The sequence below is a fragment of the Lagopus muta genome, chromosome 5, assembly GCF_023343835.1.
Source record: "Lagopus muta isolate bLagMut1 chromosome 5, bLagMut1 primary, whole genome shotgun sequence".
NCBI classification, from domain to species: domain Eukaryota; kingdom Metazoa; phylum Chordata; class Aves; order Galliformes; family Phasianidae; genus Lagopus; species Lagopus muta.
In genome coordinates this window covers 59938602-59962740 of record NC_064437.1, presented here as the reverse complement: position 1 = coordinate 59962740, position 24139 = coordinate 59938602, and the positions used below count along the sequence as shown (strand labels likewise).

The 24139-nt window shown below is 37.1% G+C and overlaps 2 protein-coding genes across 2 annotated transcripts in view; one reads left to right on the top strand and one right to left on the bottom strand.

Annotated features, from left to right (window-relative positions):
- Positions 1-19570, top strand: part of RAB11FIP2 (RAB11 family interacting protein 2) — a 32844-nt gene extending 13274 nt beyond the window's left edge. Inside the window, exons 4-5 of the mRNA XM_048944073.1 lie at positions 11290-11335; positions 15006-19570. Coding sequence (XP_048800030.1) covers positions 11290-11335; positions 15006-15233 — 274 coding nt within the window. The 3' untranslated portion in view covers positions 15234-19570. The remainder of the gene's footprint in view (positions 1-11289; positions 11336-15005) is intronic.
- Positions 1-24139, bottom strand: part of INPP5F (inositol polyphosphate-5-phosphatase F) — a 949391-nt gene that overhangs the window by 858449 nt on the left and 66803 nt on the right. The window lies entirely within an intron of this gene.

The following is a 24139-nucleotide window of genomic DNA, read 5'->3' as shown; positions in this document are numbered from 1 at the left end:
TGTATCCCAACTTTTAATTCATAGTTAGAATATATGCACTTCTGTTTTAAACTTCAAATTATTTTCTCAACAAAACTAATTGTTGTGAATTAGATGAACTGAAATGGGCCAACTGTAAAAAAGATTAGCTGTCTACAGGCTCATACAGACTTCAGTGACTCATCTTCTTAGTGCCTCCTACAAGTCAAGCCAGTTCTACTGTCTTAAATAACGTATTTACAGCCAGAGTCTTAGAATATTATTTGTTTAATAAAGGATTTCTCTAGATTAAAGCGAGGTTAGGATGTAGCTTGGTTTGTCAGAAGTTAAACTTTCATTTAAATAATCTCCTTTAAGCAGAACTAATTTAAATAACAATTAAAATTACATAGCATTTAATATTTTTTAAAATGAAAAAATGTGTTCGGGCAGATGCTAGATATCAGTAGCGAAATCTTTTGAAGTTCTTGAATGCAACAGATCTTGATAAATATAAATCTTAAACAATAATCACGATGGACTTGTTTTTTCTTTCTTTTGTAATTAAAAAGCTCATCACAGTGCCCATTCAGAAGGGCTCTGGTCTTCGTTCCCTCTTTTTGTGTGAGTCTCTTTTACTAGTTCTTGACTTTTATGTAAACATAGCTACTTGTCTTGTCAGAAGTTTTTGTTATTTCCAAAAATGCCAAAAGTAGAAAACATTGTGACCATTTTTATAAGTCAGCTACTCTGGAATAGTATGTATCATGCAATAATTTATGTTGTAAGCTTTTCTACCCTCCACTACTATGGTCTATGAGTATCTTTTAAAAAAAAAGTTCACTTTCTTTCATATGTATCTTGAACAATTATTTTCTTTTGAAGTAGAAACTAATTCAAAATGTGCATATTTAATAAGTTTACAGTTTAAGTTTACCTTTTATCTGCAGAGGATTCGTTGAATAGAATCCATTTTTAATTTTTAGAATTAGTAATACTATGAGGAAAGAGTTGTATAAATCTGTGAGCACAACATAAATGAGGTTGAGTAACAAATTCAGCATGCAGGAAGCACACATGGGGAATTTGGATTTTGTGTTGCTGTTTATTTACTCAGCATGCTGTTAAGCTTTTTGATGGATACCATCTTGCAAGTAAAACAGGCGGCACGTCTTAGTAAGGTGTGTCCAAAATCAGTGTTCTGGGTGGATGATGAGTTTGCTTTGCAGTTCATCTCCCATTTACCCCTGTGTAGCTATGCCTTGCTTTGAATAATGGAACAGTCATGGATTCCTGTCTGACGAAACTGAGCAGGAAGATGTATGGTTCGGCCATGGGACCTGGATGGGGCTAGTAGTACAAACTGGAGGAAGAAAACAAGAAAATTCCACGCACTCCCAACACTCCTCATCCCAAACCACTAAACCAACCAGTCCAGGCCGGTAATATGTATAAATAGATTAATTAAAAGCCTTAATATATATTTACACCTCAGATCAGCCACAGGAGACTCATTTGGTTTTGGTTTTTTTTTTCCTCTGTCACCTAGTTAACAACATCTCACAGGGTTTATCCAATTTCATGAGGGTAATCCAGTCATTATGAACCGTCACTATACGTTTACCTTAAATTGAAGGAGGACTCAGTTTGGAGACACCTCTGTACCTCCTTTCTTTCTCTTTTGTTCTCATTTAGTTTCAATGATTCTTCTCTCTCAGATCCTTTTGTCCTTTCTTTGCATTCTTGCCTCCCTGCATAGCTGGAATCTATATAATCTATGTACTGACCTTACCTGTCTTTGTAATACTAAACATTTCAGCAGTCATCTTTTTTAATCAGCGTGTTTATAGTCAGCATCATCATTAGAGGCTCCTACTGCTACTTATATCATATCTAGATTTGTTTTCTTTTTTAATTATTATTTTTATCAATGTCAGTTTGATTAACTGCTTTAGGACATGTGATGTTTGACTTTGCCTGGCTAATAAGCTCTTTAGAGCAAGGTGACAAATTTTAGGTTAGGAATCAGTGGATGTACAAAAGACTACCAGTAGAATTCATGGTTATGCATTTTTGTGTAAATGTTTTTGTTGCTGTATTACTGTTGTTCTAGATTTGCCATCAAGGCAGAGACCACTTTTATCAGTTGCAGAAGTTATGAATCTGGACAGTGTTAAGACAGCAGAGATGTAGACATGCATTCCTTTCTGCAAAATGGCTGTGGCAGAAGGACAGATGAGACGTTTAGTGGGCAGCAGCTTGTCTAATCACTGTAATCAGATTTGGTGGGATTCAAAGCTCCCAGCTTTCTGGTGGGAGATTATTCTTCCAGTGCTCAAATGCAGGATAAAGCAGAGTGTCAAATAGTTGTAAACAGGTAAAAGGATGAGGTTGTGTTTTAATGCATGGGTAAGAAAACCCAGTTCTTTCCAAGATGAGAAGAAAAATATATAGTTTTCTTCTGTTGCTAGCTGCATGGCCATGCATGTCTAGATCCTGATATCTCTATAGAGTGAATAACATTGTAAAGCAGCTTTTCAGCAAGTTTGTTGGGCTTTGGGTCTTCCCTCAAGTCCATCTGAACTGATTTGGTTGGATAATCTTGACCAAACAACAATTATGTGCAGAGCTGCAGCTCATAACATCACTGACTGCAGGCTGGGGGAGCTGCTCAGCAGAGTTTATCTTTAAACACATTCACTAACAATTAGTTTTGTTGTCTTGGATTTCAAGTGGTTAAATTGCAATCAGTAGCCACGTGGATTTTGTATTGAACACAGTTACAGAAATTGACAGTAATCCTTGCAAACAAAGATCTTTTTATTTGCAGTGACCAAACCTTATGCATCATTTCTCAGAAATTGTTTATGTTTAGGAAAATACACTACGGTAGGCTAATAAACCAATGTGAAAATTTCTCAATTTACACCACTTGACAAGTGCTAAGAGAAAAGCATCTTTAATTTTAATGTGTTATTAGGACCTTTTTAGAGAGATTGGACAAGTTATTAACAAGGTCCACTGAGACAGGAGACGGGTAATTAACAAGACCTACAGAAAGGGAGTTTAGGTAATTAACAAGATCTTAGGCAATGGACACAGGGAAACAAATAGTCCAATATTTAAAGCTGACAGGTTGTTACTAGTCTGATCAAATTCCAGATCTGGGAATCTGGATTGATAGGTGCAAGCTCTCTACAAAACATTGTATGTAGTGTGTGTATGTGTATCTTACATATGTGTGCATGTGTGTGTGTCTGTATGGCTTGTTTTCTATGTGTAGAACATGAGTGTGTGTATATATATCGATATATGTATACATGTGGAGAGAGATGCATTAAATAAAAATAACTTACAAAATAGCACTTCCATCATATAAAGGAAGTAAAATAAAGCTTGTGCTGTCTACTGAATGCTGGTTTCACTTTTTCTCAAGTTCAAGCAATAAATGTGTTATGTTCTTACTAAGAAGTATGGGAGATGGAATACTGGAGGGAAAACAGGCATATCGTACTGGATTCACTGTAGCCAATGTGAATGATGCTCGTATAAACATCAAGTATTGGCTGGATGGAGCCTAAGGAAAAGCTGATGTTAACATTTAGGAATTATTCGCATGTAGTTGATCTCTAGCAAGTTCATTGCTCTCCTTGCTAGAGCAATGAAGTCTGTTCAGACGTTTTGGCATATATTTCTCTCTTAGTCAAAAAATGACATCAGGTGAGATATGCTCTTTTCAGAATTTTGTTTTATCTTGAAATGAAAGGATTTTTTTCATTTCACCACTGGAATTTGACTTCCTGTGTTTCTAGTCATATGTGACCATTACTAGATAAAATTTTGATAGAGCACGGCAGTTCATTAATTATTCTGTAGACTATTAGTATTTATTAAATCATTAAAGCAAATATAATACTGGTATGTGAGAGGAGACAGAAATCTACAGAACAAAGAGAAGTCATGCAAAGATCCTTACTGTGCTGCTAAGACTGTTAGCATCTGATTTAGGAAGATCACTACTCCGTGTGGTGAGAAAATAAAGAAGTCTTTTCTGAAGCTGTGGCAAATGATCATGTTGTTAGTTACATTGTGAGGATGGGTTGGAGCAGTCGATTCCTGGAGAGAGATCATAGAAATACTCAATATTTCTACAATTAGTAATATTAGTACTTAGTGTTACTTTACTGCTGACTTCACCATCAATCACTTCTTATTATATTCTAAGTCTGTTTTAGGAATGCTGTTTTAGAAGTTCTTCCTGCTGAATGACAAAGCATTTTTAGCCTTTAATTTTCTGTTGGTGCACATCAGGCATAAAATCTTTCTTGAGTGACTTTGAGGCATATCATCTGTCCCAGTGGGCAGTGTGCTGCTGTTTCTATTTGCTTTAAAAACAATAGTGAATAGTTATATCCAATTTCTTTATTAATAAATCCAGAAGCAATATAAAACTGATTTTTTTTGTTGTTGTTGTTCTTTTTAAGAACAAAGAATTAGTGCTATTTCTTTAAGCATTCAAAATCATTTTCTTAATTTTCAATGCAAAGTTGTACTTCAGGGTCATTGTTCTTTTTGGTTGGCTCACACATCTCTGTATGTAGAGTCTTCTTGTAGAGGTGCTGGCACAGCCTTTAGCGTGGAGGATTGTTAGTGGTCTCCCGAGGATAAATAATTCATCAGATTTTTAGGCATAGCACAGCTGCCTAATAAAAGCAGAAATATTCAAATGCTTTACAATGCTAACTTTTGTATGAAACTGTTTTTGTTTATGAACATTGTTGAACATGAGCGTTCAGTTGAGCACACTGTGTAGGTCACTTTTGGATCTAGATGCCTCATAATGAGTGAACTCACATGAGTAATGCGTCCAGCAGTGTGCAACTACAAGTTCCATTATTTAAAGATAGTTAAATATTTGGAAGCAGAGGGCTGGCCATCTGATAGAGCACAAATGCAGCCCTGCACACCTCCAGGTCCCTGGTCTGTCTCTAATAACCTTAGAATCAGCTCCCAGCCTGCTGTGGGTCTCAATTCATGAGTTTTTAAAATGAACTTATTTACATGTATGCACAGACTAGGGATCCAACATACCTTTTTATATCTGCTTCTCAGTTTCCTCACAGATTTGTGAATGACTGCATCGTGTTAGTTGTGCTCTTGTATCATCTTTAATTGATTTAGTGCATCAGAAAAAAACACAGAAAAACTCTTTCAAAACATGTCATTTCAATTGCAAAACAATGCAGTTTCAAAGTGCTAAGGCTGAGTTGTTTAAGTACTATCATCTTGTGTTGCTGTTAGTTTTAGAAACAGTTTCTTAAGTGCATACAGTGAGGAATGTTCAACATTTCAGGTTTGCTTCACTTCTGCTTTCTTCAGCTCTCATTCATCGTCCGCTTTTGTTCTCGTGCACAAGAAGGCAGAGTGATAATGCATTTGAGTGTGAAGAATACTGACTTTTAATGCCTTGCTGCTTAATATGATAGAACAGATTAAAGCCAGTATATAAAAAATTAGATTATTTATTGATAAGCATGTTAATGGGTTTAATTATTCCTGTTACGGAAAGCACTGGCTTTGTGTGTGATGTTGGTCTTGTCAGAGATTCTTTACCATTGCTAGCCATCGTAAAGTTAGTATAAATCTTCCTAACAACTTTATGTGGCTTTTTTTAAATATTATTTTTGTAAATCATTCAAGTTTTATATCTGATAGCTGCTGTGCTTCTATATATTTGTGCTGCAGTGTTTTACTGCTCTAAATTTGAGATATACCTGAAGCACAGGAGAGAAGGCTGCTTCCTGGAAGTGCATATTGTCCAGGACTTCTGGGACTTCCTCATCTTCACAGAGCCTGCTGCGATCAGGAGGGCTCCAGAGAGCAGCAGTCTGCTCATGGACAGGCATGTGTGTAAAGAACGTGTATAGATTGGGAACAAATGGCTTGCAGTAAAAGTGTATCTTAAAAAGTTTGGGGTTTTTAGTGCAGTTAACTCTTGGCGTGGGACGTCATAGTAATATTAAGAAAACGGAGTGATAGCAACACAAAATGATATTCTTTTTGTGTCCTCATGGGGTTACACAAACTCCAGAAGGCCTTGGAACACATCTTGACAGCAGGACAATTTATGTAGTGAAGTGTCTTAAGTGATGTTCCCCAGAATCTGATTGGGAAATAAATGGTAATGTGCTTGCTCCATGCTTGCTCAGCTGCCAGACATGACAGTCATTCCTTCTCAGAGTATAAAGTGATGTCTGCATTGCCAGACACAGCAGGCTAATAATATTCCACAGAAAAATAAGTTTCTGAATTTCATTAACTGTATGCAATTTTATTCATTTCTTTTGTTTTTCTATTAGATTGCTAATAACTTAAACTGCATCCTAATATTTCAAGTTTCTGGTGTGTGTTGTGATAATCCAAAGAAAAAATCACAAGCAATATAATAAGAATCGTAAGTGCAAAGACCAAGAATTAGGAAGAGAAAGAATTCTTGGACTCTAATGGAAAATGATCATGGTACAGCTTTGCTCATTACCTGTACAGGTATTGCTTCTATTAAAGAGCAAGTTAGTACACTGGATATTTTCTCAATATGTCAAGTTAACAAAGGAAATTTCAGTATTTTGAATATTAAATGTTAATGTAAATTTCTTAGCTTTAATTTGTAATACCATACAATACAGTGATCGTATCACTACTGTGAGGAATGAAAGATAAGTAAAAAGCTTTTGCTCCTTAGGAAAATATGACTTCCATGCAGCATAGTGGAATCTGACTCCCATTCATTATGTTGTCAGAGTAAATGGTTCAGGCACTAAAAATGTTTAAATCAGTTATAGGAAAGATTTTTTTAAAGCATGGTTTTAATTTCTAGGCATTTAGAAGCTAAATATTTAAGCAGCCATAGGATCCAATGTTTGAATTTTTAACTACCATTCAGCTTCAGGAGACAAAATTACAAACTCCAGTTGTAAACTGGTGCTTGTGATACTTGAGCTACATTTAATCTTAAAAAAGGTAACTCAGATGGTGATTCACCAGCCCAGTGCTCAGTGCTGTAGTGCTTCACCTTGGCACCTGAGCTGCTTCCCTGCACACCATTTCTGGTGTGTTTCCACTACACTGACGTTTCTACACAAACTGCAGATAATCAGCTAGGAATGTAACTGCCTCATAAAGTCAGTGTTAGGAAAGAAGTGTGAGAGCTTCTTATTGTTCTAATGAAATGCATTTAACTAAGGAAAAGACAAGAAAGTAGAAAACAATATAGTTGTTATAATAATGAAGTCGTCATCCAAAACGCTGTACACAATCAGTTATAATATGTCTGTCCCCAATATAATTTTATACTAGATGTATTTCTCATTGCTTTTATTCCCCCAGCAACATGGTAGCAGGGAAGCATTCTCATCTCACGTACTAAAGTTGAAATCCAAGCTAGTAAACCCCAGAAATTCTAACGAGCTTTTACTGTTCAGTGGAAAATGTAAAGAAACAATTGTAATTAAAAAAGAATGGATAGGATTTAGTTTGGTGAAAACATCTGATATGAAGGAACTCTTAAGGAAAATAATTGGATTCCCAGATGAGTGAAATGGGGGCATGACTAACTTCTGTGCTAGACCAGGTAAGTCTGTTCCACCTCTGGTTGCTTAGAGGGTATGCAAATGCTGAGTGGCTCACTTGGTCAACCACCTTATGATCTCAGTGCAGTTTGTTTTTCCAACCTCGGGCTTGCTGATGTGGTTTACCTCCTGGTATTAGTTCCTGAATTTCTTAAAGGTTCTCAGAGTGAATGAAAGTTTATTAGCTGAAAGAGAAGATCCACAGAGCTTTTGGGACCTGGGACATGACCGAGAGGCACACGAGAGTGGTAATGGGCAACAGTAGGGAGAGAGAAAGGTTTCCCAACCTGTTTGGATTAGACAGATGGAAGGTCACTGGATTCCTTGAGTTGATTAAGGAAATGGTAGTAGGAAGGTGGACAAACTCTTCTCAGTGAGCAGGAAAAGGAGAGGACAAGCCATTTTGTGTAGGTTGGCTGATACAGTCAGTGAGCAGGCACTGGGGTCGGATGTAACACCTGGGAGTTACACAGTGTTAATGAGGATGCATGAGCCAGAGAAACCCAGTTGGACTTCAGTTCTCAGGGGCAGTTGGCAGAATGTCTATTTGTTAGAAAAGAAACATCTTTTCAATTGTACACGGAGCGAGTTTAGTTCGGGCATAATTGAGAAACAGTAATTATAAAATCCCGCGATGCCAGATTTTTACAGTCACTTTTACAGTGAACTGCTCTCTAAAAACAAAAAGAATTTTTTTTCTCAAGCTGTGAACATATTTTTATGCTTCCATAGCAAAAGTTTCTTGCCAATTTATCGAGCCCTGGGGAAAAAACAGAGACAGGCCTATAACTAGGCTATGTGCTGGGATTGTAACACAGTTAAAAAATGACATGATTTTATATGGTTGCTTAGATTGATAAATTCAGAATGCTCTTATGGAGTCAAGAAAAGGGCTCCTGGAAGAATCACAGAATCATAGAATTGCTCAGGTTGGGAAAGACCTTAAAGATTATCACAAGTCCATCCACAGCCTAACCAAACTACCCTAACTCTAACAGCTCTCCGCTAAATCATGTCCCTGAGCACCACGTTTGTGCAGTTCATGTTCTGTAGTGCTGGAGGTGTGTTTTCTGTAATCTGTGTAAGTAATCAAATGATCAAGTCAAGCAATAACATCAGGGATGTATTGTGGTGAAATTTAAATTAAAAAACAAAAAACAAAAGCAGCAAACCCTACTCATTAATTTCAATACACAGTATCTGCAACTCCCCCAACTGCATGCATTCATAATTTTACAGTATGCTCTTTCAAGGTATTACAGGGCTCTTGGACAGTGAGTTATGGGTGCAGCTGGGAGAGTCTGCAACGGCTCACGTTCACCTCGAGCTGGAGGAGCTGGCAGGAAACCCTGCGAGGCTCGGCGGGGCCGCAGAGCTCCCACGTTGGTTGGTTGGACAGGCTGACTTTAACATGCTGTATGCAGTCCCAGCACCTGTTTCTTCCTGCCTCACTGAGAAGCAGTATATTTCTTCATATCTCTCTAAAATATGAGTATTCGTAGGGTTGGGGTTTTTATTGGTGAATATTTCATTCAATAGTTTTTTGGGGGTTTTTTTTGCAAGGATATTCAGATTACTTCATGTGAAATACGCAGATGTGCTCTTTTGTAATTGCAGTTACAGTGTCCACAATGTTACAGAAGTGGCTGCTGAGTTTTTAGATGAAAAAAAGATTAATCCATATTGCTAGTGATTTATATTTCTAATTTTCAAATGTAACTTTTCATAGTCAGAACTTTTCTTTTAAGCAGCTGCTGTGTAAGGGAGTCCTAGAACTTATTGCACAGAAAGTCATTCAGCGCAATGAAAGATTTTGCTTTTTTAACCTTTCAGAAGCTCACTCAGTTGAGCAGTCAGGCCGTATTATTCTATATCTTGTCTAACATGAGGAAACAGTCCCTAAAGAAAGATATCCCAAATTAACGCCACACTTCGTTAAATAGAGACATTCTTGGTTTTCACCAAGCTAATTTGATCCAGTTCAGTTAACTCTTTTTTTTTTTTTTCTCGGATCACAAAAGGCAGCCATGAATGAAGCAAGTTCATCATGTGTTTGACACATCAGTGTGAAACTAAAATGCAGACCGTGAGGGAGGGTTCCTGCCTTTTGCTTTTTAGACAAAACCCGATGAATGCAGCCCCTCATTCAGAACTATTCTCCAGCAAACTCCAGGCAGAGTGCTTCAGATCGCTGTTACAAACAGGTACAATGGGAGTTAGCCAGACCTTGAGTCTTCAGATGCCTTTTTATTCCTAGTGGTGACTGGTCATGTAATCCAATCTTCCTCTAATGTCCTCAGTCTAGCAGAGGGTTCTCTGGACTTCTGTATACAAGCAAAAGACTATTTTTGAAACAAAATAAAAGGACATAATAATAACAAAACACCAGTTTGTATGTTATGTCTTCCAATTTTACGCTGTGAAATGTGTGGCTTATAATTTCGGATATCAAAGAGTGATGGACACAAGACACGTGCTTTTTACTTCAAGCCAACTTTAAAATTTGAAAACAAAAAAAGTGTACAATTGGTGCTTTCCAGATTATTCTTTCAAGCATAGATTGCAGAATTTTTTTACTAATTTGTTTTTATTCATGTATCAGCTTGTTGGCTGTAGAATTAGTCATTAGTTTTAGGCCGATGAGATTATCTAGCCTGAAAAATAGGAAAGAAATGAACTTCTGAATGCCTGTCATAGCATTCGTAGGAGCTTGTTACCAGTTTGGTGCAGCCAGGCACAGATCTGTTTTCTTGAAGCTCTCTCAGCAGAGATTGTCTTTGACAGCCAATACATGCAACGTGAGTAAATGGTAGGTTTTGTGATGTGAAAGAATGACACCGACTATGGTGCTACCAGGGAAGTATTATTGGTGACTCATATCCAAATTCTGAGCGCATTCTACCTAAGACTTAATTTTCTCTCAAAATTTGCTATAGCAAATACATGAGACATGGCAGCAATGTTTTTTGAGGAGACTTGCAAATAATTACATCAACTTCCATGGACAGTGTCTGTTTCTTGGGTCTGACACTTTGACAATGGCTGTTTTTATCAATATCTACTGCCATTTTTGCAGTTGAGGACGAAAATTATCTTCACACAACACAATCACGAAATATCTTTGCTTTCCGAATACGTGGGATAATCACTGAGTTTATAAAATAATAGCTTATTAACTCAATTATAAGCATAAAGCAAGCGTGGTTAATACAAGATAACTTTTTAGTTCTAACTGAACCTGGTGACCTCAGTGGAATTTCTCAAAGAAGAGAATTTTTCCTTTGGCAGCTTCCATGAAAGTTGGCAATGAATGTTAGCCTTTTTCTTGTTGTGTTTTTATTTTAACTACCTCATCCCAGAATCTATTCCCAGAATAATTCATATGAAGTATTTCTTTTATACTTAGAAGTATAAAATACGTCTAGAAATAATCAAATTGCTGGAGGAGCCCAATCTGTAACATCTTTACGCTGCTTACTCTGATTTTATGACAGGAGGATATCAAAAATTGTGGACGGAGAGTATACGAAAATTTCCACTAATTTCAAATATCGTCCTTGTTATTCAAAGTCTGACAAGTCAGGAAAATAAGTCATGATAAATACCTTGTGCAGCTAGTTCTCTCAGTTCGGTAGTAATTTGTAGCAGAAGTTTTGGTCAAATATGTGTGCACAGTTGATGTTTGTTTGTTTTTCCTCCGCAGTTTTAACGTGAATCCTTCTGGCACTGAGGACCTCAGGAAAACAATGGTGAGTTGTGAAGTGTTACGGAAAGCTATCAGCAAATACCGACTAACTGGTGCCCAGTACAATATAAGCTAGGATTCTTTTTTAACTTCTTATAAGGAAATGCTTGTTGCTTGTTTGCTTTGTCTCTGGAGGTGTTCAAGGCCAGGTTGGATGGGGCCCTGGGCAGCCTGGTCTAGTTTTAGGTGTAGAGGTTGGTAGCCCTGCCTGTTGCAGGGTGGTTGGAATGTGATGATCCTGGAAGTCCCTTCCAATCCAAGCCATTCTATGATTCTGTGATTTTGTCTTGCTTTCTATTCATATTTCCAGAAAATCGAATTGGAAAATAAGAAAACTGAAACAAACTTGGAAATAAAGAAGAGTTTTGTACTCAGTGTGCAAAATATTTGGATAACCTCTAATATTACAATGTGGAAAAGAAAGGGAAAATTAGATCTATACAGGGAGAGCAACAAGAAACACTGAGATCTATCTGCAGGTAGCTCTAGAGAAGTGCAGTCAGATGAGAGCCCTGCATTAGGCAGCTGTCCATTAGCCATCATCACAGGTGTTTTCTATTGCCAGGCTTTGAGATTGGAGGACTGCTTTTAGATGGCCAATCCAAATGGAAGTAATGAGCTGATACATGGCAGGATTCATCATAAAAATAATAAATGAGCAGCCTTGCAGAAAACACTTAAAATAGAAATAAATACTAAAAGTTATTATTCAAAATACTCTTTTATTGTAAGAGTACCTAAAACTGTGTACTAGGAAGAAAAGACAAAACAAACTCTACAGATGGACTATGCAGCATCTTTGTTTGGAAGAAAATGTGGTCTTACTCAAATTTATTCTGTGAATAGATCAAATCTTTAAAAGTGGGTTTGTTTTCAATCTTTACAATACATAGAACACAAGTTTCACAGGGAAATAAGACTTTGTACTGTTTGCTTTTGCTGGTTTATGTAAATGTCTTTTAATAATATTTGATGTTATTATAAACACCCAAGTTTTTTTTAATGCAAGGAACTGGTGGGAGATGTCAGCGTGTATGAATGCTGCCTTTGATCAGATAGTAAACTGAATTCTACCAGGCGGTTACTTAATCTCTGACAAAACACAACATCAAAAAAACTGATTTAACTTTGCAGCTATTGTCTGTAAAGTAACCGTAATTACAGTTTCTGCGTGCTTGCAAATGTGCTACTGGAAATTGTGTAATTTATTGCTGGTAAAAGCGCATTTATAATTCTTTTAAGAAGTAATATGTGAGTTGTTTTATTTAAAGGATTTAAAGGTGATAAAAGAAATCCTTGATGATTTTTCTTTTGGAATAGCAGCTATTCTAAATGTCAGCTGCAGGATTATGAGGAGGTGCTCATTTCATACAAAATACAAATTAGGAGAAGAAAATATATCACAACTGTAGTTTTGAATGAAACCATTTGAAAATTTTTTTTAAAATGACTCCAGTTTGGTTTCTGAGGTGTTTGAAGTAATTTATTATTAGGTTCTGCAATAATAGGCCTCACCAATTCATTGCATGTCTTCCTTGCGCATCGCATTGAGTAATTATGTTTGTGTGTCTCCCACTCTGGTGCCAACACCTGCCTCTGACAGCACTGCTTAAATGGGAGCAGTAGCCAGTTGAAAGGGCAGCGTGAGCTCTTCAAGGCCTAATTAAGAACTGAAAGGAGGATGAAGTAAGTAGGACAAAAGATGTGAAAAGAGTATAGATTATATTCCCAGAGTAGAATTCCTCATTAAATATGGAGATGATCAGAGATTGCCAGGCCGTCGCTTTGTCTGACTCCTCTTCCTCCATCTCCTCTGGTTGTCAGTCTGTGCCTCAACAGAGTCTTACAGCTGAGGCAATACTCCTTTGCAAACTCATTATTTGCAATGTGTTCTTTAACACTTTACCGTAAGATTAATGCATTATATTACATTTTTAGTATCTTTTTCTGTAAGTATATAGGCATTTAAGTACCCTTTACTCAAACTGGACATTTAAAATCTTCCTTCCTTTAGCAGTATCTATTTCTAAATACTAAAAGCATTGTAGAATTTTCTTGTGTGTTTAATTTGATAAGTTATTCACACAGAAGATCACACAGAAGTACAGAGCATATGTGTGGCAAAACATCTTTAAAGCATATGTATTGTACATGATTTTCCAGTAAACTTTATATAATGATTAAAAACATCATTGCATATTCTTTCCTCTTCCTTTGCCAAATCAGAAAATTAAGCAAACTCTGTATTTCATACATTGAAGTCTTAATTTATTTTCTAGTGTGTAAAAAAAAAAACAACCCTAAATCCCTAATTCTTTGAAGATAAAATTTGGCTTCCTTCTTATGGAAGAAAATGTGCTAAAAATAGAATGACCACAAAGTAAAGTTATTTCCTCTTCTCTACTTGTTGGAAATCAATTAGTAACCAATTTATGGATTTCATCAAGGTGGGCATTTTTATAAAATGGCACTTATTGATCACGTAAAATGCTGTCACTTGACAATAGAAGTTCAAAATACTAAATACACGTACATGAATGTGCTGTGAAACATCTCAAATGCAGTGAGAAATCCTTAAAAGCACCTAATTTGAAGAGCTGCTATTAAAATCTAATTGATAGAGAGTGACTGATTGATCTGTGGTACTTCAGCATGTTTGCAGTGCTCTCTCTTTTCTTGCAAGGCTTTACTGAAAACTCTGGGCACCTGCATATGTTCATGATTTGACATGCCAACATGTCGGTATGGAGCTGTATGGGAAGAAGCAATCTTTTTCTAGATTATAAATTGCCAAATATATCATTATCTGGTTACTGAAGATCTTAGCTGTATCTTCTTGACATAGAATAGGACATTATAGTGTTTTGGTTCGCCTCCTGACCTTTCTTACAGGGCCCAATTTGCCCATCTTTGGTGATAACTGCATCCACAGCCATCAGAAATCAATAGCAAAACACTGCTGTTTCCTCTGCTGCTTTCTGTGCCCTTTCTGCTTTGTAGGCAGCAATGCAGCAAGGTGTTCTAGCAGTACACATTTCTGCCTTAAGTACTCTGGTCTTCTTAACTTCACCTGAAATGTAAAATTGGAAGCTGTAATGTATATTTCAGAGACCAAGGCCTGGCAAGCTGCTGGTGACTAAAAATAGAATATGAAAGACAGATGAGGGCTGATGTCATTTAAAGCTAAGTAAATGTTTTGCTATAATATTCTCTAAAGATGAGAACTCAGGAAAGTTACGATAGGGCCGGAATTCTCAGGGCTCTTTTTCTGCTGTAATTAATGTTACCTTATTGTGGGTTTCCCAAAAGGTCCCACTAACAGTTTGCTGGGGTTACTGCTCAGATGTTCACAAAATGTGTGCACATCTTTCTGAGAACAGCGTTGTGTTTTTTTTCTGATGTGTTAGTGTGGGAAACATTTCAAACTGGGCAACGTATCGCCAGCTGTTTGCTCCGGGAGGGATATTGGAGGGAAAAGCTCTAGAGTGAAAAGAGAAGGAATAAAATATAAGAAAAATGTCCTGTGTCAGAGGTGTACATGAGAAATATATGAAAAGCAACCTGCCAACCTGTTCGGTTCAGAAAACTGATTAATTAAATCTGGTGGGTTTTGTTTCCTTTTCTTTTGTTTGTTTTCCTGCCTGTTTATTTTTGTTTCTTTTTCCTACCTGCAGGATGGAAATCCTTTTGACGCCACTGCAGGATACCGGAACCTCACCTACGAAGAGGTTTTACAAGAGCTGCTGAAACATAAAGAGCAGCTTAAGAAGAAGGACAGCCATATTCGTGAACTGGAGGATTACATTGATAATCTTCTGGTACGAGTGATGGAAGAAACACCCAGTATTCTCAGAGTGCCATATGAACCTTCTCGAAAGGCTGGCAAATTCTCCAAAAGCTAAGATGGTGACACTTGGTGGGACTTTCTGCTGAGTACAGTAGTGGAAGGAAATAACATTTCAACGTTTTGACTTCTTTTCATTCCTTTTTGTTCTAAAAAAAATTCCAGACATTGGAAGGAATGGGACTGTGGCGAAGTTTTTTTGTGTTGGTATTTGATTTTTGGTTTTAATTCCAAACACTTGCAGGTACTGCCAAAATGGTACTTCATTGGGTTAGCTGAACAAGTTTGTTTATTTTTCCTTTTTGAAAACAACTTTAGCTGCAGCATATTTACTGTAGAGTAAATAACACACATGAATGCAGTGTCTGTGTCCACACTGTCCATGCAGCATCAGCTGGGATACCCTGTGCTTTTTTGAATGTTTTCTTGACTGATAATTAATATTATGCAAATATGTCAATTCTGGTATTATGGCATGCCATTAAGGCCACTGTTTTCAAGCCAGTGTAGAATCTAAGCGTGGCTTGTTGCAATGGAATGCAGTTTGTTTTACACGCAGAGGAAAACAGTGATGCACAATCTTTACAGACTAAATGCTGTACTGTATGCAGTATGCTTTTGTATGGCAATGTGAAAAATACCATGCCATTTCACTAATGGCACATGTGGGAATGAGTTAATTTACACTTAAATGCAGATTTTTTGTGTATGACGATTGAACTTTGGTGGCGAACTCATTACATGGGATTATTTTGCAGATCTTTTTGTATGAAGTTATTGCATGCTTTTTTTATACATTAAAGTACTTTGACCAGTGTTAATAGAGTCAGAAGTAGGATGGAAGAAAAGTTGGAATAAGGTAAGAGTACTTTGTTCAGCCAAGGTCTGCTACAGTAAAAGTATAGGAGAAATGAACAGACTGAATTAAAAAGACATGGTAATTCTGAAAATGTAGAACTGACTGAATTTAAGGTTGAGTTTAACATGATCTATATCTCCTAGGTTTTTTTAAACTTATGAGAACAAAATATAAGCCTTTAGAAATAGGCTGTGTTGCTGAAACATGTCTAGGGGAAGAGGTTCAATTTAGTTTTATTTTTTTAGAAAGGTCTGTATTCTTTATAAGTACTTTCAGTTCTCATTGAGGCAAATGAAAGAATGTTGTACATGTCTTCCTGATCATTTAATAATTGTAAGATGACAGATGAAAAGGGTATCTGTTATTCAATAAAATGGCTAAATACAGTGATGAACTTATTAAGGCAAAATAGTGTAGGAGAAGAATCCTTACAATATTAATGGAGGTAGATTTTAATTTCCTTCATAAGAGCCTCAGTTGGATTGTCTATTGCTGTGAAACAGTAAGAAACTAGTAGAACAAAAAAAAAGGTACAGATAATATTTTAGATTTGGATTTTAAAAGAATGACTGTCTTTTCACCTCTTCTTTCTACGCCTGATCTGTTTTCTTACATAACAACAGTAATAGCTGTTTTGAGAAAGAAATAAGCATAACATTCCTCTTTTTTTTCATGCTGCAAAAAATCTGTTTTTTTGTTTTTAAAGCCACAAAGATTATCTTAAATAACTATTATCTGGAAGAGATGAAATGGATCTACTGTCTGAATACTTTTGACAATGTTAGCTTTATATGACAGCAAAGGAATATACTTCTTAGACAAAAGATAATTTGGTACAATCATTCCCACATTTCATTTTCTTACTTTTTATTCTTTTCTCCTTCTTTTCGCACTCACTTTTTTATTTTCTCCCATTTTTAGGAGCTATCTCCCAAACCCCTAATGTTAAAATTCATGCAGTTTGAGCATTCTCAGCCCCGTGTTGGGATCCACCAGTGTAGGTCATTTTGCCTGGATGAAGCCTCAGTCATCTGAGACAAAGAAACAGGCCCACTTCATCAAGTGATTTCTCTACTGACAGCCAAAAGATTTATCAAGTTTTGTACCTTGTAAACCACATGAATGTCTTTCTGACCCACTTAAGGTCTGTATGACTGTAAATTTGCTGTAATATATTCAAAGTGCCAAAGGTTATATACAAGTTATGGTACATTTACTGTTGGAAGTTAGGTTTTGCACTCATTTTTATTTCTTAATTACACCAAGATGTATTTCAGATACTCAGTATTTCCATGCAAGTTCTTGAACATTTTTCCATGTTTGGCTAAGGCAAGTGGTTTTCTCATATTGTTAACGGGGAGGAGTTGTGCAATTGTTTTGAATTCAACAGTCATTTTCAAACTGACTGGTACACGTGAGGCAGTGTGTAGTACCCATGATGATTAAACCATACACACCAGTGGGGTTTAACAAGTAAATACACTCCGATGACTTTTCACTTGCAAGCCAACTTATAATTATTAAAATGAAACTCTACTATATTTAGCACCTCTGAAATCACTCCTTTTAGAATGTAAATGTAGAATATCAAACTGCATAATTGACTAAAAGCAGATCATTTGACATATTTGCATACCGACAACGATAAGCAGATTAAAGGTAGCGAAAAGATCAATTTTTGTGCATTAGTGAAGAAATTTAGTGAAGCTTTGAATGCGCTATCTCGTCTTTATCTGATCTGTGAGGGAATAAATGCACCTTTTGTTTCCAGCAGTGTATCAAGAAAGAGAGGAGAACGACAAATGCAATTTAGGAAAGGGTAAAGTTACCAGAAGGGACGGGAATTTCAACTCTGAATTTTTATATGGAGTTGTTATGGCTAAAGATATGAGCTCTTCTGGGGCAATTTTGGAAAAATTGCACACCTGTCATTTTCTGTTTAAAATGAAAATTTTAACATTTTTCTACGTTTTTGAGACTGTTTTTGAAATGCACCTTCATCCCACCTGTATGTGATGGAGCATGCAGCTTTCAAATGAAAACATTTCATACGGAGTGATTTATATGCTGAAAACAAAGTAAGTTCTGTTTCTCCAGTAGGACAAAATTGTAAATTCTCCGACAGATCATTTAAAAATTATAATCACTTGCCACTTACAATTAGTCTTTCTTGCCCTCTGAAATGTAGGGATGAGAACTTGGGGCACATTATTTTGGTCTCTTCTGTCAAAAGTAAGAATGAAAGTTCATCCGTGCACACCCTGTACTTGAAAATTCTCCTTTCAAACATCTCTGCTCATAGCAATGTACTTTCCTTACTTCAGAGAACAAATATCAAGGCTGTATTTTAGTTTTGTAAGTAACATTTACTTTCTACCATCCTGGAAGGATGTTTAATATTTATATATGTTACCTCGTGCTGCTGTATTTTATGTTTAGCTTGGTTTTCCACCTACTAATGAATGTAGCATTCTCCCTAGATTATACATAGCTACATTTATTGCTGTTGGCTCTGTATCAAGAACTATTTGTAACTTTCCAGCTGTGAAAATGTTGCCTTGCATTTAGAAAGGCTTTATGATGTGGGGACCTAATGAAACTCAGGCTCATTAGGTACTAGTCTGCATTTCTTTCTCTAGAGGATGCCCTTTCTTAGATGCATCTAAAAACAACTGTTGTCTTAATATGTTTACTGCTGCACTGGAGGCTTATTTACACTTCCAGCTTTAAAGAAAAAATATTGTCCTATATTAAGTATGTAAAGTATGCTTTTTTGCTGTTTATGTATCCATCACTGTTGCTGATATGATAGAGTTGTTAGCTCTGTGATTTTAAAATGGTGATATGTGAAGCATGTTACCTAACTTCCTCTCTTTGAAGTCCGTAATGAAGGATAATAGTGCTGCTGCATTCATGATGCTAGATGTAAGGGTCTGTCAGCACCTTCAGTTTGAGACACTATTTTCAGGAATTTATAACTTCTAAATCTGCATACAGGCACTGGAAGTATTTAATATGCAATAGGTAGCACTTTAATCTGTTTATGAAGGGTTTTGAGATTTGTTTCTGTTGGAAAAAGTCACAACCTCCTATAGAATAGAGAGCATTTACTTTGCCTTTCACAATTCGTTCAGCAGCCACTGTATATTACAAGTGATAGAGCCATTCCTATTCATCTTAGAAGCTTCCAGGTGTCTTGTGTTACGATATGCTGTAAAAAGCTGAAGATCCAGGTTATATAGGAAGTCTGTAAAAGATTCTACCTTAGGGGTTAATTTTGTCTTGTGCAATCAATGGTACTTTGTCTACATTTAATAATGGTACAGAATCACAACTATATGCACATGTGAGAACTGTAAACCTAGGATGCATGAAAAAACTTTATTTTTGTTTCATTATTGCAACTTCAGCTCTTTAATTTGATTACAATGTTATCTCAGTATTTTAATTTCTGTCCATTAAAACAATATTGCATGTCTAACACTAATAAAGCACCACAATGCACTACCACAGTACTGTTTGAGTTGTGATCTTAATCTGCATATGCAAAAAATGTAACTTCTAAGTTCCACTTCCATATGTGTTTGTAAGAACCATGCTTTTGAGAGTCTCAGCCTTAGAGAATGCTGTTTCCTTAAGGCCGATTCTAACTGAATGTTAAATACAGGGCAGCAAACAAAGGAAGCCTCTGCTCTCTTCAGTAGTTGTTAGGATAGCAGGTGCTCAGGAGGAGCATTTGAGGTGTAATTCAGCGAGTCCCTTGAGGAGGCTTGAATTTTGGTTGGATGCAGTTCCTTTCCTTGCTCTGGCAGCATGGCGGAATCCTTTGTCATATTACCATGGGCTTGACAAGAGGCTTAGAAAGGGTTCTTCCCTTTCAGGATTCATGAAAGAGGATGGTTGTTGCAAATGAGAGTCCGATTTTGAGATGTATGTGTACTTACACATGCCTGGTTCTGCGGATCTCCGTCACCTATGTTACCCCATTCTTTCTGGCTATGCAGCTTTCTTAATGGGTGAGTGGACAAGGAATGAGGATGGAGAAGGAAGGGAGGTTTCTGGAAGCACCGTGCTGCGTACTGAAAGGCAGTTTCCATCTGTAATTCGCAGATGGTGACTTCATTCTCAGGTCCATTGCCCATCTGAAAATGGATCCAATGCGATTTCTGTGCCTCAGAAGCGTGATGTTGCTTAGTTGATACCAACTGTACTTCTATTGACGGGTAAGATCCCAGCTTCATTAGGTAGCTTCCCATTTTCCCAGCATGGACTTGGTTTTCGAGTTTTTACTACTTAACATTTCTAATCCGTGATAACAGTATTTCAAGGATATTTTAAATATAAGCTAACAGTTAAAAAGCAATTGTAATACCTAGACTTAAACAAAGAGGAACCATTAAAAACAATTTGTCTCTCTTCAGATATATAAATATTAAACTTATTTAGTTAATTCTTTATGGAAACGTACAGACTAAAAGTCAGGATTTCATTTTCTTATTTTGTTTAATCTGTTGTTAGGGGAGTGCTGTGCAAGGTCTGGCTGAAGCTCACTTGGGATACATTGCCCTTTTGTATAACACTGGATGTGTTAGTAAAGCTATAAATAACGATGATGAAGAACAAATCTCATCTCTCATTCCACATTAATAAATTAAACGTTGGATTATTTTGTATTAGTGCCGTTTTGTGGGAGAGGAGTAAGACTATCTTTTAAAGGAAGCTATAACTCTCTTGTCTGTTCTGTATATTGAATAGTGATGATGGAAGACTACCACGCTCAGCACAGTCCAAGTGAGGACATTGTCTGTGCAGTGCTTATGTAAGTATCAGTACATTCCATCCTGTGTACCAGTGTCTAGTCTGCAGAGATTTTTGTAGTGGGTTTACAGTGGGATTTATAGCATAGAATCCTGTAATTGTTTGAGTTGGAAGAGACATTTAAAGGCCAACGGATCCAACTCCTCTGCAGTGAACACGGATGTCTACAGCTCCATCAGGTCCTCAGAGCCCCATCCAGATCACTCCCTCAACCTGCTGACCATGCTTCTAATGCAGCCCAAGCTGCATTATAAGCTGCCCATAAGCTGCCCATGTGGCAACATAGATCAGGCTTTGATATTCACGACGGAGAAGTACTCTCCATAGCTAAATGCTGGCAAGTTTAAAAGTAAGCTTCTTAAAATCTTCTGGGCACGTTATATTTAAACAAAGCCCAACATTTCAAAGGGAAGGAACTTCCTTGGGATGGTCCTTTGCTTCAGACTTAGAAGCAGGATGTTTGGTGGTTGCTATGTGGCTGTCCCCTGGGGACACCTGAGGTCAGGCTGGATGGGGCTCTGAGCACCTGATGGAGCCACGGGTGTCCCTGCTCACTGAATGGGGAGTTGGAGCAGATGGCCTTTAAATGTCCTTTCCAATTCATGATTCTATGAGTCTATGATTCTATATATCTGCTGTGTGGTGAAGAGAACCAAATAGAAGGAATGTTGGATAGATTTCACTGTTGAAATAGAAAGAAAGAAAGAAAAAAAAAAAAAGGAGAAAAAAAGCCCGCAACACAGAAACAACCCAACAACAGGAAGCTGAAGTTGGTAGGACAGGATTCTGATTTTAAAGGATCTGTTTGCCCAGCATGCAGTAGATTCTTTTCGTAATAGGATGCTTTGTTCACTTCTTTGCAAGCGGGATCAGTGTCAGGGTGAAACACATTAAAGAAAAGGAAAAAGAAAATGGGAGTTCAACAGATGGGTTAGCTACCGTTAGGTGTGAGGCAGATGTCAGGCAGAAGCCAAGAGCTTCACGCTCTTGTCACCTCTGCTCTTTCAGTCCTTCTGACATTGTAGCATTAACTTTAAGGATTAAACTAAGCGCTTCCATTGGAAAGTAGAAAGTGCCTGAGGAAATGCAGTGCACAGGTTGCCTCTCGTGTTATTGGGGTGTGTGTCTGGCACAGGGCCTCATGGAGACCACAAGGACAATGCCGAAATGTGTCATGCCACCTCTTTCTCTAAATGATTCATTTGGAGCCTTCCGAGGTGATGAATGTCTCCTTCTCCGATAACTTGCTGCTTACATTATGAATTCCTTGAAAATTGACTCCCTGGGACATCTTTACAGAAAACATCAAGCGTCTCCATTTAAATTTAATGAATATGATGTCATTTGCCAAGGGCTTCTACAACACATTATGAAAATCTGCCCCTTTGGGGCCAGAGGTTTGTCTAAAAAGCCAGGAGCCTCGTGGCATCCTTGGAGAACCGCTCCCAACTCTCCAGCTATGAGTGTTTTCTTTTTCCTAATAAGAAGTTTTCTCCCATTAAAGCAGCTTATTACATAAGCTTACAATGCATAGCTTAAATATATTTTGCTAACTGTGGATTACTTTGTGTTTATTTTTAAAGAACGCAGAAGCACAACATACAAAATGGCAATTGTTTTTTTAAAAGATTCTCCTGCACAGCAATTGTATTTCAATAAGCATTCTTCAATGCACTGTTTTTAAGGAAGGTTTACATGTTGTTGTCAAGGAAGTCATTAAACTTGTGTAACAGAAAGCAATTTGAAGTCTTTATGCAGTTTATAGTTTTGATTCCTTTTAGATATGTGTTCCAATATTTTAGGATTCAAAAGTTACCATAATTTGCTATTTTGATTTGTAAGGTAGCATGGTGAGATCACAAATTATTTTCCAAGGTACACGAGGTCAAAGTATATACTTTTTTGTTCATGGCAGACATTAAAAAAGGGTTCTGGCAGGAAGGAGAGTTCCCTAAAAACAAATAAAATAGCTCAAATCTTTGTATGGAACAGCAACGCAGCTACACTTGGGCATATAGCCTCAAGCACTCCTTTATCAAACAGGTGAGCACCAAATTCACTTCCATTTCTTTATGACATGGAGGACAAGAGAATGGGAATGGTATTCTAACAGGTGCTGTGTGCTATGAATGTGGAAGAAAATACTGGCCCATTGAGAGAGATGGTCTTGACTTGTGCATATGAAGTACTTGGCATGTGAGGGCCAGCCTTGTATGTTTCCAGAATTTGATATTTCTTACACTTTCCCATTTAAAGACTTGCGTAAATGACTATTTCTTAATTTGTTAAGGGCCTAATTATTGTTAATTGATGTTACTGAAGTTTTAGACCTCTTTGTAATTGGCCTCGTAATCAATACACAGAATACTGTGAAATAGCATGGATTTTGAGAGACCACCTGAAAACAGCATCCAACAGCAGCAGAGAGAAATAAAAGTCTTCATTATGAACAGAAGAATTATGTGACTTGGTTTAAGATTCAGTTTTTTTCCTGCAAGTCAGCGTCCAGTGTGATTGAAAAAACTCATTGTTCATTTTTGATGGCATAAATTGACTCTGTCTTAATAAAATGTTATGGTAAGGACTTATGCTTAAACTTTGTTTCATTGGAAATGATTTCAGAGAGTTAAAGCACACTTTTGTTGCTAGAACCAACATGATAGGGATATATTTACTAATGAGCTGTTAGTCGTTTGGGTTTTTTTAATCCATTTCACAATTTTGTGTAGTAGTTGGAAGTTCTGAACATTTCGCCACGTTCTATTTGGAGCATTTTTTAGCACTTGTTCCAGTTCTCTTCATTCTTACACATGCCAATGTGCTGAACTTCTCCACAAACCAGCGTGACTCTCCATATTTGGAGGCTGCTCCTCTTCTTCACTTTTTGGCTGTTTGGGATGAGGACTTCTGACCAAAGTAACAAAGTACGTGACAAGAGCTGTCTGCCAAAACTGGGATCACAGCAAGTTTTTGAAGGCTCGTTTGAAAACTATCTTGAGCTTTGGGAGGATGAGTACAAGCCTGAACAGTGCAAATGCAGTGATGGAATGTCAAGATGGGAACAGAGTTTGTGAGTGGGGGTGAGGGTTTGGAACTACGTTGTCACTCTGATCTTGGAGGAAGGGAAGCAAATAAATGGATTTCCAAATACATGTCCATCAGGATGGATAGGCAGGATGCTTTTCATCTGCAAGTGCTTGAAGCTGTGCGTTTCCTGCTTGAGTTTAATACACACAATTTGTTCAACATCTTAGCTAAAGAGCATTAAACTTGTAGTTCTTATTGAT